The 15878-nt window shown below is 47.3% G+C and overlaps 1 protein-coding gene across 3 annotated transcripts in view; it reads left to right on the top strand.

Annotated features, from left to right (window-relative positions):
• Nucleotides 1–15878, top strand: part of PLCH2 (phospholipase C eta 2) — a 182161-nt gene that overhangs the window by 83107 nt on the left and 83176 nt on the right. Inside the window, exon 1 of one of the 3 annotated variants that reach the window (XM_087879288.1) lies at nt 4717–4870. The exons of the other annotated variants lie outside the window; for them this stretch is intronic. Within the exon in view, the coding sequence (XP_087735414.1) occupies nt 4828–4870 (43 nt within the window). The 5' untranslated portion in view covers nt 4717–4827. Of the gene's footprint in view, nt 1–4716; nt 4871–15878 lie in introns of those variants that run through there. 3 annotated transcript variants of the gene reach the window in all.

Below are 15878 nucleotides of genomic sequence, written 5' to 3'. Positions count from 1 at the left end.
GGGAGGGGGGGTTAGGGAGGGGGGGAGGGGGGGAAAAAGGGGGAAAAATTTGTATTTGAAAACCTTTTCAATAAAAAAAAAAAATAAAAAAAAAATAAAAAAATAAAAAAATAAAAAGGAGACCCGTTCTTCAACCTCAGGCATCGTAGAATAAGCCCTTTGAGGCAGGGGTAGGTATGCACTTACTTTCCCTACCGGTTCGCTAATATCCACACATGTGCTTTGATGGTGCGTGCGCCGTCCGCGCATTTGCCCAGCCTCAAAATTGTGCCTAAATAGAATGGCAGAATGCCACGGCGGGTGAGCGGGCCCACTCCCGATTTCCGCTACCGGTTCAAGCAAGCTAGTCCGAACCGGCTGAATCCCGCCTCTGCTTTGTCTATGGAGACAGTTGTAGAACAATATATCCTGGGCTCCGTGCATTCCCGTTCAATTACCTGCAGCAATATTTCCTTCCGTCATGTGAAAGGAAGAAGAAGAAGAAGAAAAAAAAAAGCAATTATTTCTCTGCGGCAATAATCACCCTGAAAGGCTTGCTAAAGTGGGTCCTGGGAGGGGGGAGGGGGGTGTCTCACCTGCCCCGGTCCTTCGTTTACGGCGTCGATCATTTATTCACGTCAATACGTCAGACTGCCTTGTCTGTCATTGTCTTTTCAATCTCTTTCCCTCCGTCTCTCTCTCTCTCTCTCTCTCTCTCTCTCTCTCTCTCTCTCTCTCTCTCTCTCTCTCTCTCGGTGACAGATCCCAAATTCAATTTCACTTGCATGTCAATTCCAGAAGTAGCTGGAAGGGCTTCGGTTTGCTTTTATATTTCAGGTTTTTAAAAATTCCCAATGAAAGGGAAGAAAACCGTTTAATGATTCTTCTTCGCTCTTAGCGGAGACTTAAGACATTTAATACGGCTTGCCTGTCGCGTGCAATGTTTTTCATCCAGAATTTTCATAAAACCTCGTAATTTGGGTGCTTCTTGGGACTCCTCTACGTTTCTTTCCGTCTTTCCCAATGTTAATTATTTCTTGATACGGCAGAGAAGGTCATCATTTCCTTAAAATCCTCCCTTAAGGCTGGCACTCCGAAAAAGACTTTGAAAGTGAACAGTAGCCCGAGTATACACAACCACCAAAGTTGTTTAAATACAAGAAAGGTCCCCAAGGATCCCGGCACATGAGAATTTTTTATTTTTTTGCAGCTCTGAGTTGCTGTGGAGACAACGGCAGAGGTGACCCATAGGGACAGTGGTTTGTAGGATGCAAATAAGCTTAGCGACTTCAATGGCTTTCCACACTTCTTGGATGAGAAGCGAAAGGTCTTCTTCTCCAGAAAAGTCCAATTGGGGAAAAAAAAAAAAGAGCAGCTTTTCAGATTCTCAGCCGTGTGGCGAGAAGGCGGGAATTCCCGTTGAGCGCAGTTGGATCTTTGACGTCCCGTCAAAGTGGCATCCCATCATCCACTCAAACGGCGTGGAAACGTTTCCATCAGGCCACTCCACCTCGTTGTCACTCCTCTTGAGGAGTGTCATCATCATCATCATCATCGTTTAACGACCCTATCATCCCTTGCAGGGTAGAGTCTGGGCAACGGAATGGAGCTAGCAGAGCGGTTTTCTGGCCGGATGCCCTTCTTGACGCCAGTACGGAGTTTTGTTCAGCAGATATATTTCTCGTTGCGCCCAGAAAGAGAAATATCTGCCTCTACCTGGATCGAACTCACAGCCTCCGATTGTGAGGTGAGAGCCTTGGTAGTACAGGGGTTTAAGGCACCCTGTTATTAAGCTGGTTATTAAGACCAGCTGCCTGCAATTACTGCAGGGTTCGAATCTCGCCAAGGCTCAAGGTTGACTCAGCCTTCCATCCTTTCTAAGGTAGGTAAATTGAGGACCCAGTTGTGGGGGCAATAAGCTGACTTTGTATAAATATACAAAAGGATGAAGGCTATTGCTGAGCACATTGTAAGCCGCCCTGAGTCTTCGGAGAAGGGCGGCATATAAATCAAATTAAAAAAAAAAAAAAAAACCCGCACCATTCCCCCCAAGAACTGGTCAAAGCTAGGCGTGGAAACGATTAGGAACAAGTGAAAAAGAACAAACACACACAACGGAGTATCATATCAACCATTAGCACCAGTCAGTGGTATTTGTGACGCCTCTTTAAATGTTCAGTTGACTGAGTTTCATGTTTAATGAATAAAAGAGATAACAATAATCCTCGAACACAACTGAGCCCAGGATTTATGTGGCTACGCCAGAAACTTGTCAAGAGAGTTTTGCCCCCGTTTTACATCCTTCCTTGCCACCGTTGTTAAGCGAATCAATGCAGCGGCTAAGTCGTTAACACAGCTTTTCAGTGAATCTGGATTTCCCATTGACTTGGCTTGTCCAAAGGTCGCAAAAGGGGGGGTCACGCCCCCCTGCCCCCCTCCAAGGACACTGCAACCGTCATAAATATAAAATCAGTCGTCAAGCATCCGAATGTAAATCATACGACCACGGGGATGTTGCAACCGTCGTAAGTGCAAAAAACAGCCCTAGGTAGAGACTTTTTCTCAAGTGCTGTGCTGTAATTTCGTATGGCCACTAAATAAACGGTTGTAAGCCGAGGACTGCCTGTATCATAAAAGCAGGAGCTTGCCAAAATATACAGAAATGACACCCAAGACGTGCACACACACACACCTGAAGAAGTGGAGTTCCTTTTTGTGACAACTTGGCAGGGTGGGGAAAAAAACTGTGGGAAACCATTCCTTAGCTTTGATAGCTTGTTGAGTACCCCATGGCACTTTTTAATCACTTGAGAATAGCAGAGTTGGAAGGGACCTTGGAGGTCTTCTAGTCCAACCTCCTGCTTAGGCAGGAAACCCTACACCACTTCAGACAAATGATTATCCAACCTCTTCTTAAAAATTTCCAGTGTTGGAGCATTCACAACTTCTAGTGGCAAGTTGTTCCACGGGTTAATTGTTCTAACTGTCAGGAAATTTCTCCTTAGTTCTAAGTTGCTTCTCTCCTTGATTAGTTTCCACCCGTTGCTTCTTGTTCTACTCTACTCCTAAGGAAAAACTTCAAATGTCTGAATTTGAATCGCTCGGGTGTCTTTTGGCCGAATGGAAGTGACTTCTACATCCTGAGAACTCTTGCAAAGTGTTGTCTACGGAAGGTCCTCCATCATCCAGGTCGTGGTTGTCCCAAAGCTGCTTCCCCCCAAAAAACGTCAACTGAACTTTCTTGTTTTTTTTTTTTTCTCCCTTCCTTGAAAACATTTCGCTTCTCATCCAAAAAGCTTCTCGGAGAACCGATGAAGCTCCTTCCGATGAGAAGCGAAACCTTTTCAAGGAAAAAAAAAAACAACCAAGGAAGTCCAGCTGCCTTTTGGAAAAAAGGTGGTTTTTAAAGAGTTTTTAAAATCCGGTGTCGGCGTCGAATTTGGCGACGTCCGAGTTGTAACCCCCCCGAGCATCGGCGGCCTGACGTTGTGCCTTGGTACTATCCGCCGGGGATCTCTATTTACGGAAAGCGCTACAGAAGCAGGACGCCCCCCCCACCCTTCCCATTTTACAGCTTTGAAACGTCGAGGCCACACGGCCCAGATCCATGACCGAAGGTGAGATCTCCAGCCTCCGGAGCGAGGAGTGGGGGGGCAGGGGGGGCTATCAGCACCTGCGGAGGACGTGCGAAAGAGCAGTTGCTTCCAACTGTTGTGCCTGCGATTGTGAAAAGCCAAGCGATTGTTGCCACACACCGCAGCCCCTTCCTTTTTTTGCGCTGCTCGGTGTCAAGAGATCGAATTGCCTCCTTTTCCAAGAGACCGGGCCGAGCATCACCGAAGCTTCTGCTGGTTGTTTTGTCCCTTTCTCTCTCTCTCTCTTTTTCTCTCCCTCTCTTTCTCTCCCTCTCTGTCTCTCTCTTTCTCTCTCTGTCTCTCTCTGTCTCTCTCTCTCTCTCTCTCTCTCTCTGTGTCTCTTTGTGTCTCTCTCTCTCTCCCTCCCTTTCTCTCTCTCTCTCTGTGTGTGTCTCTGTCTCTCTCTGTGTCTCTCTCTCTCCCCCCCCTCTCTCTCTCTCTCTGTGTGTGTGTGTGTGTGTCTGTGTGTGTGTGTCTCTCTCTCTCCCTCTCTCTCTCTCTCTTTCTCTCTCTGTGTGTGTCTCTCTCTCTGTGTCTCTCTCTCCCCCCCCCTCTCTCCCTCTCTCTCTCTCTCTCTCTCTCTCTCTCTCTGTGTGTGTGTGTGTGTCTCTGTGTGTGTGTGTCTCTCTCTCTCCCTCTCTCTCTCTCTCTGTGTGTGTGTGTGTCTCTCTCTCTGTGTGTCTCTCTCTCTCTCTCTGTCTCTCTCTCTGTGTGTGTCTCTCTCTCCCTCTCTCTCGCTCTCTCTCTCTTTCTCTGTGTGTGTCTCTGTCTCTCTCTCTGTGTGTGTGTCTCTCTCTCTCTCTCTCTCTCTTTCTCTCTGTGTGTCTCTCTCTCTGTCTCTCTCCCTCTGTGTGTGTCTCTCTCTCCCTCTCTCTCTCTCTCTCTCTCCATCTCTCTCTCTCTCTCTGTCTCTCTCCCTCTCCCTCTCTCTCTCTTTGTCTCTGTCTCTCTCTCCATCCTTCTCTTTTCTACCTGCCCGGCTTGTCATTCTGGCTGGGGGGACCAGGATGAGGCCGGAGGAGAGAAAAAGCTCCATCTCCCAGGAAGTTTTGGCTTTTGCGCCGCCGAGATGCATCCTTTGGCGTGGCTGAGAACGCCGCCGTCGCCGCCGCCAATCCCTCCGAGATGCTCTCCTCGCCGTTTCAGTGATGCTTCTCACTCCCGGCTCCTGGACTTTGGCTCTCCTCCTCCTCTTTGACCCCTCTTTCGGAATATGGACGATTTGAAATCCGCCCGGTGCCTCAGCCCTGATCAAGGTAAGGCAGGTGCTTTTGGGGGTGCCCCACGCAAACCAACCCCCACCCCCCCACCACCCCTCGACCCTTCCTTAAGGGATGGAAGCGTTGCAATCTCTCGCTTGGAAATAAGAGCTACAGGAACACGTATCTTTTGTTATGCAAGGAGCTCGGAGAGCTTACGTTGCGGTGGGAGAGGCGGAGGGTTTGGGGTGGGGGAGCCTTTTGGAGAAAAGTTGATTTTTTTTCCTCTCTTTTTTTTTTTAATCGTTTGTTTGTTTGGGCTGTTGCTTGCTGTTTGTGATGGTCTCGGAGCCCAACTCTCTCCCTCCCTCCCTCCCTCCGTTTCCCCCCCCCCTCCGGCAGAAACTTCCCCGTGGAGGCCAAATCAGGCTATGGTAACAAGGCAGAAGTCCCTTGGCAGAAGGACTCCCACCTTCCTTGTCACTGTAGCTCTGTGGCAAGAAGCAATTTGCATTTTGTAAAAAAAATAATAATTAAAAAAATAGGGATGCTAGGTAACCCATTAGCTATAAGGAGGGTGTAAAAATCCTGAAAGCTCTCTATAGAAGGGGAGGGGGAGAGACCTTACCTTTCCTTCCTTCCTTCCCTCCTTTTCCTTCCCTTCCTCCTTCCCTCCCTCCCTGCCTTCCTTCCCGCTCTTCCTCCCTCCCTTCCTCCTTTCCTTTCTTCCCTCCTTCCTTCCTTCCTTCCCTCCTTCCTTCCTTCCTTCCCTCCCTCCCTGCTTTCCTTCCCTCTCTTCCTCCCTTCCTTCCTCCTTCCCTTTCTTCCCTCCTTCCTTCCTTCCCTCCTTCCTTCCCTCCCTCTTTTCCTTCCTTCCTTCCTTCCTTCCTTCTTTCCTTTCTTCCTTCCTCCTTCCCTTTCTTCTCTCCTTCCCTCCTTCCTTCCTTCCCTCCCTGCTTTCCTTCCCTCCTCCCTCCCTCCTTCCCTTTCTTCCCTCCTTCCTTCCTTCCCTCCCTCCCTGCTTTCCTTCCTTCCTTCCTCCCTCCCTCCCTCCCTTCCTTCCTCCTTCCCTTCCTTCCTTCCTTCCTTCCTTTCATCTCTCCTTTCTTCCTCCCTCCCTCTGTCCCTTCCTTTTCTTTCATTTTCCTTCCTTCCCTCCCTCCCTCCCCCCATCTTGACAGGCAGTCAACAGTTGGGTATGCCATGTGACTCGAAATGTACCTGATTTTTGTTTTAAGTCAGCGCCCCCCCTCCCTTTTAATACCTTGGTTTGCATGCTAAGCAACTTTAACTTCGATGCGCGGATGGCTTGTTCTGGAGAGACCTTTGAGAACGGTGTGCATCTTTAAAGAAGTGTGAGCAGGTCAGAGAACACAAAACGGCAGCAAAAGCTTCCTGTGGTCTGATGCTTTGGCCACCGGCCTTTGGAGCGCTTGGCATCACAGCAGCAAACAGATATAAATAATATATATATCTCTACTGTGTTTCCTGGCCTTTCCCCCCATGGAGTATTATGCAAGCTTTACAGGAAGTGGTGCGACTTCAAAGCCCATTTCTCCGAGAGGAAAGCTGGTGGTTCTTTCTTTTTCTTTTTTCCCCCCCTCCTTCCTGAATTGGTATTTTTATTCTGTGTCACTTCCCACCTTTCCAGTAGAACAGGTGCGTTCTATGTTGCACGTTGCTATCTATATACCTGCCTGTAATTCTGGACCAATCATGGAGAATATTCGGGGGCCTTTTTTTTGTGCTTGGGAAATTTGAAGGAAATATATTATTTATTTGTAAACCATCCAGAGTCACGCACGTGTGATGGGCAGTATTAAAGTCGGATGGATGGATGGATGGATGGATGGATGGATGGATGGATGGTGAGTAGATAGATAGATAGATAGATAGAGATGGATGGATGGATGGATGAATGGATTGGGTGGATGGAGATAGAGATAAATGGATGGATGGATGGATAGATAGATAGATAGATAGATAGATAGATAGATAGATAGATAGATATGGGTGGCTGGATGGATGGATAGATAGGATGGAAGGATGGATGGATTGGGTGGATGGAGATAGAGATAAATGCATGGATGGATAGATGGATAGATAGGATGGAAGGATGGATGGATTGGGTGGATGGAGATAGAGATAAATGCATGGATGGATGGATGGATGGATGGATGGATGGATGGTGGGTAGGTAGGTAGGTAGGTAGATAGATGATAGATAGATAGAGATGGATGGATGGATGGATGAATGAATTGGGTGGATGGAGATAGAGATAAATGGATGGATGGATGGATGGATGGATGGATGGATGGATGGATAGATAGATAGATATGGGTGGATAGATGGATAGATAGGATGGAAGGATGGATGGATTGGGTGGATGGAGATAGAGATAAATGCATGGATGGATAGAGAGAGATCAAATGGATAGATAGATAGATACCCTGTTTCCCCCAAAATAAGACATCCCCTGATAATAAACCCAATCGGGCTTTTGAGCACATGGCAATAAGGCCAAGCGCTTATTTCACGGTTCAAAAATATATAAAACAGGGTCTTATTTTTGGGAAAACGCGGTAGATAGATAGATAGATAGATAGATAGATAGATAGATAGATAGATAGATTGATTGATTCAACTCGTGAAGCATTCCTGACCTGCTCAGTCAGAACCCTGACAGGAAAGAAAGAAAGAAAGAAAGAAAGAAAGAAAGAAAGAAAGAAAGAAAGAAAGAAAGAAAGAAAGAAAGAAAGAAAGAAAGAAAGAAAGATTAGATGATTAGATTAGATTAGATTAGATTAGATTAGATTAGATTAGATTAGATTAGATTAGATTGACAGAAATATGGGATATTAATACAGAGTGTATATTAGACTGCTTTTCATTTTTGGACTCTGGGGAAAGAAATTTCTCTCGCCACGCAGGGGAAATGAAGAAAAGAGAGTTTAAACGTTGAGAAGGGACGGGGGAACATAGAGCAAACTCCTCGGCATGCAGAAACCCGTTTATCCTCTTTCTCAATATTTCCAGCTTCTTTTGTCGGTTCGTTTAAGGATTAAGTGGAAGGTGGTTTGGAAATCTCCAGATCCCTGCCTTTGACGGCGGACGGTGTGAAGAGATCAAAAGTGGTGCCGATCTCTCATCCGTGAAGTGATCTGTGGGGTTGGACTAGAAGACCTCCAAGGTCCCTTCCAACTCTTGTTATTCTAAGAGAAAGTTCTTTTCTTTTTTTCCAAATATTTTTTTTTTAAATTTTATTGTATAAAGAAAGAGCAACCGTTTCCACGTCTATATAAAAAGTGTGTTGTTACATTTGAGCAATAGTCATCACCATCATATCCATTAGTAGGGATCATATAATAAACAGTATTTTCTCAACATAATATTAATACTTGTTAATACTCAATCATATGAATAATAAACGTATCATAATAAGCCCTCATGGTAAAATGAATCCTTCCCTTACAATTTTAAACGTTCCAACTTCTCTTTCTGTTATTTAACCATGGATAAAACGAATCCCATGTTTCAGAATCTTCCTTCTCTTTCATTTCAAGTGTTAATTATCCATTTCTGCAGATTCTAGTATTTTTTTTAAAAAAAAATATCTTCTCATTTTATTATTTTCTCAAGAGAAAGTTGTGATTGGCACCTCCCGTTGATGGCTGGGCCTTATGGTTTCCCCATTCTTTTGCTACCTTATTCTTCTAATCTTTCCTGTATCCTTCTATCTATCTATCTATCTATCTATCTATCTATCTATCTATCTATCTATCATCTATCTATCTATCTATCATCTATCTATCTGTCTATCTATCTATCTATCTATCTATCTATCTATCTATCTATCTATCTATCCTTCTGTCGCCCCCATGGCCTTCCAGATGTTTTTCCCTCTGGATTCATGGAAGTGGAGGATCCCAAGGAGACCGTGACTTATTGCCAAGATGTTAGGACGTAAAGCAGGACAGTCCCCGGCTGTTAACACTACCTACATATCAGCTCTTTAACCAAGTGTCTCACTTAGCGACAGAAATGTTGTGGTCGTAAGTCGAGGACTCCATACCGCTCCATCGTGGTTTACAGCACTCTCTGAGCAGTTTACAAAGGTCAACATATTGGAAAATTTTTTCCTGCAAATTAAGCACGAACCCGTAGGAGAAAATTTTGAGTTCCTCTGCCTGGCACAATTCCCCTTTAAAGAGTCAGGAAGCAGCTAATGGGAAGAAACTTTGAATGGATGCCACGGGGCACATTAGAACGAGATGGGCCTAGAGAGAGAACAGCGAAAGCAGCTTCTTAACACAGGCAGTCCTCGGCTTTACGACCGCAGTCGAGCCCAGCATTTCCGTTGCTAAGCGAGACAGCCGTTAAGTGAATTTCACCCCATCCTACGACTTTTCTTGACGCCGTTCTTTTAAGTCCTTTAAAGGGATCACGTGACCCCTGGGACACTGCGACTGTCATAAGTATGAGCCAAGGGTCTGAATTTTGAGCACGGGGAGGCTCCGACGGTCGTAAGTGTGAAAAACGAAGTCACTTTTTTCCCCCAGTACCGTTGTAACTTCAAACGGTCACTAAACAAACTGTCGTAAGTTGAGGACACTGCCTGTATTTCCGACCCACATTCAACTTCCTTCGGTGCAGACGGTCACCCGTTCCATCTCTGCCGTTTTCAGCTGATGCCCGCCACCACCAAAGCAACTTCTGAGGTGCTAGTCCTCATTGTCCAACTTGCCTTTTCCCTTTTCCTAAGGATGAAGTCCAAGGATCTAGAGAAAAGAAGGACATTGAGGGGGTCGGACATGATAGCAGTCTTCCAGTATTTGAGGGACTGCCACAAAGAAGAGGGGGTCAACTTAGTTTCCGAAGCACCAGAAGGCAGAACAAGAAACAGTAGATGGAAACTAATCAAGGAGAGAAGCAACCTAGAATTAAAGAGAAATTTTCTGACAATGAGGACAATTGACCAGTGGAACAACTTGCCACCAGAAGTTGTGAATGCTCCAACACTGGAAGTTTTAAAGATGAGATTAGACAGCCATTTGTCCAGGACTGTGTAGGATTTCTTGCTTCTGCAGGGGGCTGGACTAGAAGACCTCCGGGGTCCCTCCCAACTCTGTTATTCGCCAAAGCACCTGAAGCAACGGATGGAAACTAATCAAGGAGGAAAGCAACTTAAGAACTAAGGAGGAATTTCCTAACAGCAAAGACAGTTAACCAGTGGAACAGAAGTCATGGGTTGCTCCATCACTGAAGGTTTTCAAGAAGAGATTGGACAATCATTTGTCTGAAATAATCTAGGGCAGTGATGGCTAACCTTTTTGCCATTGCGTGCCAGGAAGGGGGGGGATGGAGGAGGTTCACGCGTGTGTATGCCCACATCCATAATTCTATGCGCCCTGCCCGCCCCTGTGCATGTGACCCCCCTCCCCCACCCGCTCCTGGCATGCAATGGCCCAGTAGGCCCGTTTCTCACCTGGCTCCAGATCCTCTCTATGCATCTGGGGAGGGCGAAAACAGCCTTCCCCATCTCCTCGGAGGCCCTCTGGAGGCTCGAAACGGCCCGTTTCCCAACTTCCGGTTGGACAGGAAGTGATATTTTTTGCTGTCCCCAGCCTCCAGAGACTCCCCACCTCCTCCCTCCGGAGGCAGGAAACAGCTTGTTTCCCTGCTTCTGGTGGGCCCAGAAGGCCTGAAAATCAGCTGGCCGGTGCACACACGTGCGCCGGAGCTAAGCTGGCATGCCAGGTGACATGGTTCCGCGTGCCACCTCTGGCACACATGCCATAGGTTCGCCATCACGGGTCTAGGGTCTCCTGCTTGAACAGAGGGTTGGACTAGATGACCTCCAAGGTCCCTCCCAGCTCTATTCTGACGGATGGAAATAAAGAGGGTCAGAGATAAATAAAACAGCCCTCAAATCACCCGCAGCACCCTAGCTGTTCTGATGAGTTAACGCCGGCACTGCCCAGCCCTGTCATTCATCCTGCCACCGCCTGTCAGTTCCGCTGGCGTCAAATGAGAATCCGAGTCTTTAGCGGGCACCGAGTTGTCTCCTCGCATCGGTTCATGTTGTTTGAGAAGACGCCATGGCCCGCGTGCTGAAGAGCTTGCGAACGGCCGGGCTCCTTTTGAGCAAGTTGTAAATTCTCCCAACGCTGGAGAATTTTTAAAGAAGAGATTGGACACCCGTTTGTCTGAAATGGAATGCAGGTTTCCTGCCTAAGCAGGGGGTTGGACTAGAAGACCTCCGAGGTCCCCTTCCGACTCTTGTTAATCTAACTAAAATTCTAACTTCTTCCAAGACCCCCATGAGAGTTCAGATCGGCCCCAGGTGGCGTTGGGGGTGGATATTTACTGAAATTTAATATTTTGATCCCTCTTGAGGCAGCTGGGACGAAGCCTTCCGTTGTGGCCATCACATCCCTCCCTCTCTCTCTCTCTCTCTCTCTCTTTCTCTCTCTCTCTCTCTCTCTCTCTCTCTCTTTCCCCAATATTGGAAAAGTGCGATAAATATCTTTATAAGACTGATCGCCACTCGTTGGGAAAACCAGAAATTGCATTTGGGGGTGAGAAGAGACAGTTTAATGTCGGAAAAGGGGGACCAGGTACTAAGGGTTTGGGGGGGGGAATCAGTGGTGAAATTCAATTTTTTTTTACTACCGGTTCTGTGGGTGTGGCATGGTGGGCGTGGCAGGGGAAGGATACTGCAAAATCTCCATTCCCACCCCACTCCTGGGGCAAGGATACTGCAAAATCCCCATTCCCTCCCCACTCCAGGGGAAAGATACTGCAAAATCCCCATTCCCTCTCCACTCCAAGGGAAAGATACAGCAAAATCTCCATTCCCACCCCACTCCAGGGGAAAGATACAGCAAAATCTCCATTCCCTCCCCACTCCAGGGGAAAGATACTGCAAAATCCCCATTCCCTCCCCACTCCAGGGGAAAAATACTGCAAAATCCCCATTCCCTCCCCACTCCAGGGGAAAGATATTGCAAAATCCCCATTCCCTTCCCACTCCAGGGGGAAGGATATTGCAAAATCTCCATTCCCTCCCCATTCGGGGACCAGTCAGAGGTGGTATTTGCCGATTCTCCGAATTGCTCAAAATTTCCACTACGGGTTCGCCAGAACCTGCTGGATTTCACCCCTGCTTACAATCCCATTTAAAGTTTGTTGAAGGAGTTAAGCGAGGTTAAGCCATTCCATCCTTTCTTCTCCTTGCTGTGACTCGTACATATGTGCGTGTGTACGAGAGAGAGAGAGAGAGAGAGAGAAAGAGAAAGAGAGAGAGAGAGAGTTATAAAGTCTTAATGAACTGTCAAATTATTACAGCTACAATTTCTCCAAAGGCATTATACCGATTAAGAACAGCAACAAACAAGGCGCCTAGAGTATAAAACGATGGTTTAATCAACAATAAGTTTAAAACGCTCTTAGGGTGTGTAATGTCAACCTTGAGTTGCTCTTGGATCTCCTCATTCCCCAGCCGCTTCGTGAAATTGACAAAACGGTCGTGAACCCGAAAACTATCGCAGTTATTTAAAAGGTGAGGGGAAAAGACCACGCATTCGCTGCTCCCTTCAATTAAATTCGGCATTAACCACTCCTGTTTTAGCTCGCGTTCTTTCTGCCGCTCGCCCGTCCTGTAAAAAAAAAAATTCTGAATTATTTATCATCCCTGAGCTATAAATAGGTGCAAAGTGTTGACGACGACGCTAATAATAATTACGACCGTGGCCATTAGAAGCCGCCGGGCCCATTAAAAGGCCCTAGCAAATTAATCACAAAACAGGCATTCTCGAATTGCTGGGCCAGGATTGTAATCGAGCGGTGTTGGCCCTTTTGTGTGTGTGTGTGTGTGTGTTGCAAAAGATCACGGGTTCAATCATCTTAGTCCTGAGATCACACACAAACACACACACACACACAACATTAGACTCAGGACTCCTTGCAAAATTATTTTGTGCGGTTGTGAGAGAAGTCAGCCAACCTTTCAACATCAGCTTGTAGATGGGAGTTGGGCTACAGCAGTGTTTCCCAAACTTGACCCTTTGAAGATGTATGGACTTCAACTCCCAGAATTCCTCAACCAGGCATATTGGTTGGGGAATTCTGGGAATTGAAGTCCATGCATCTTAAAATAGCCAAGTTTGGGAAACACTGGGCTACAGGACCAACAGTAGAATGGACTTCATATCAGGGGTTAGACTAGAAGACCTCTAAGGTCCCTCTGAAGAGACCTATGATTCTGATTAGATTACAGATTAACAGGGTCGGAAGGGACCTCTCAGGTCATCTAGTCCACCCCCTCCGCCCAAGCAGGAGACCCTACCCCGTTCTACACTTACGACCGCAACATTTCTGTTATTAAGTGAAAAGGCTGTTCAGTGAATTTTCCTCCTGTGTTTTTTTTACCATCTTTCCGCCGTCGTTAAGCGAATCACTGCAGGTGTTAAGTTAGCCACGGGGTTGTTACGTGAATCCGGCTTCTCTGTGGACTTGGCTCATTGGAAGGTCGCAAAAGGGGGATCACGTAAGGGAGGGAGGGAGAGATGAAGGGAAGGGGAGAGAGAGACAGAGAGAGGATGGGAGTGAGAGAGAGACAGGGAAGGAGACAGAGGGGAGAAAGACAGAGGGAGGGAGGGAGAGAGACGGAGAGAGACAGAGAGAAAGAGGGGGAGAGAGACGGAGGGAGGGAGGGAGGGGGAGATGGAGGGAGGGGGAGAGAGAGACAGAGAGAGGGTGGGAGTGAGAGAGAGACAGGGAAGGAGACAGAGAGGGAGGGAGAGAGAGAGAGACAGAGAAAGAGGGGGGAGAGAGACGGAGGGAGGGAGGGGGAGAGAGAGACAGAGAGAAAGAGGGGGGAGAGAGACGGAGGGAGGGAGGGAGGGGGAGAGAGAGACAGAGAGAGGGTGGGAGTGAGAGAGAGACAGGGAAGGAGACAGAGAGGGAGGGAGAGAGAGAGAGACAGAGAAAGAGGGGGGAGAGAGACGGAGGGAGGGAGGGGGAGAGAGAGACAGAGAGAAAGAGGGGGGAGAGAGACGGAGGGAGGGAGGGAGGGGGAGAGAGAGACAGAGAGAGGGTGGGAGTGAGAGAGAGACAGGAAAGGAGACAGAGGGAGGGAGGGAGAGAGAGACAGAGGGAGGGAGAGAGAGGCAGAGAGTGAGTGAGTGAGTGAGAGAGAGACACAGACAGAACGAGAGAGGGAGAGACAGACAGACAGACAGATGTGTGTGTGTATGTGTGTGTGTATTTATATTTATATTGTTTGTTATGCTGGGAAGCAAAGTGACATCTCGAAAGGCGAGAAACCGGGGGAGGGGGGGCAGGAAAACGAGATAACTGGACGGGAAGTCCTCCTTCCTCTTAAATCGGCCTTTCACCGAAGAGTAATTAGAATTGGCAGCAAAATTAAAGAATTCCAGGTGGTTTTTTTTCTTCTCCTTTCTGGGGGACTTATCAGCCGAAAATTAGCTCTTCCTTTGACAGGTATCCCCCCCATCTCCTTCGTTTGAGCAAGTGATGGGCCGGCGATCTAGCAATTTGCTTTGATGGGTTGGGGGTCTTCCCCCCCCCCCAAAGTGTCATCCAGCTCTTCAGGATGGCTTCAAAGTCCTCCAGCTTAGAAGGAAGTCCTTGAGAAGGAAAGGTTAAACGGGAAGACAAAATCGAGGTCTTTAAAACATCTGACAGGCCGTTAATGGAGGGGGGATAGTCTATTCTCCGCTGCCCCCAGAGCAGAGTTCAAACCTATTACACAAAGGCCCATTTTTGGCTCGAGGTTAAAAAGAACATTGTAGCAAGGAAGAGCTGTGTAACTATCGTGTTTCCCCGAAAGTAAGACTGAGTCTTATATTAATTTTTGCTCCATAAGATACATTAGGGCAGTGATGGCTAACCTTTTTGCCATCATGTGCCAAAAGTGGGGGGAGGGGTGTCACACACGCGCGTGCCCACACCTACACAACCCCCCTGCGCTTCCCTGCTTTTGGCATGTGATGGTACGGTGGGCCCAAATCACTCTACCCCTAATCTACTGCTCCAGCTCAAAGAAATTTCCCCCCTCCCATCCCATCTCCTAGGGGATATTATCTTCAGGGAAAATAAGTAGGTAAAAAGTCAAACGTCCCTATCCAGACAACTCTGCTTCTCCTTCTTATGTCAGCACTAGAATAAATGCAGCTTGAAGTTCTGACAGCTTATTTTTTTGGGGGGGGGGCAACCCATTTTCAGCCATGACACTCTCTTGCAGACCTCTGCCAACGAAACGGGGAGTGGGGGGGACCCACACAACCCCCCCAGGTCCGTTTTCGCTGGCAGAGGCACCACGGGCCAATCCTTTGCTGTTTCCAGGGTGGCCCCGCAGGCCAGATCTAAGGAACCCGCCGGCCTTGAGTTTGACACCCCTGAAATAAACATAACCCGTATCAATTTCCATCAATTTCCCCAAATTTTATGCTGATTGCACAGTTTTCAGCTGTCCCAAGCTTTGGGCAGCATTGCGATACATTAATATTTCCCCAATCCAATTTCTCCCTCCCACGGGATTTTAAAGGCCAATTCCTAAGAGAATTTGGGGGAAGGAACGGCATTTCTATCATATAGGCAATACGCCAAGCTTCCGCAGAACGTCAGAACATCCATCTCTCTCTCTCTCTAATTTAATCCCAGAACTCTTAAACTAGATTGCCGTAGAAAAAAATGCAATACTGGCAAAAATAAAAAAAAATTGGACATTGCAACTTGAAATGAAGGACAGCATTAAGCATTCCGATGGTGTCAGCCTTGGGCTGTTTTTCCCTGTTTAATTAGCAACCTTTCGCCCTTAGCAAGGAGGAAGGGTGGACGGCAAGGAGTAAGTAGAACACAGAGATTGTGATTGTTTGCTGGGGACCTCTGTCTAGTCTTGAATGGCGTCAATCGAGAGGCCTCTACAGACCTGGAGGACACTTGGTGTAAATCAAGAGAGTCCTCATTATCTCTAGGAAAAGGCTGAGAAAGATCTCTGTGAAGCCGCAAGGGCTCCACTCACCTCTGGAAAGTGGAAATT

Source organism: Pantherophis guttatus, chromosome 15 (genome assembly GCF_059756535.1).
Source record: "Pantherophis guttatus breed Tessera chromosome 15, ASM5975653v1, whole genome shotgun sequence".
In the NCBI taxonomy this organism is placed as follows: Eukaryota; Metazoa; Chordata; class Lepidosauria; order Squamata; family Colubridae; genus Pantherophis; species Pantherophis guttatus.
This window is presented reverse-complemented; position numbering and strand designations above follow the sequence as displayed.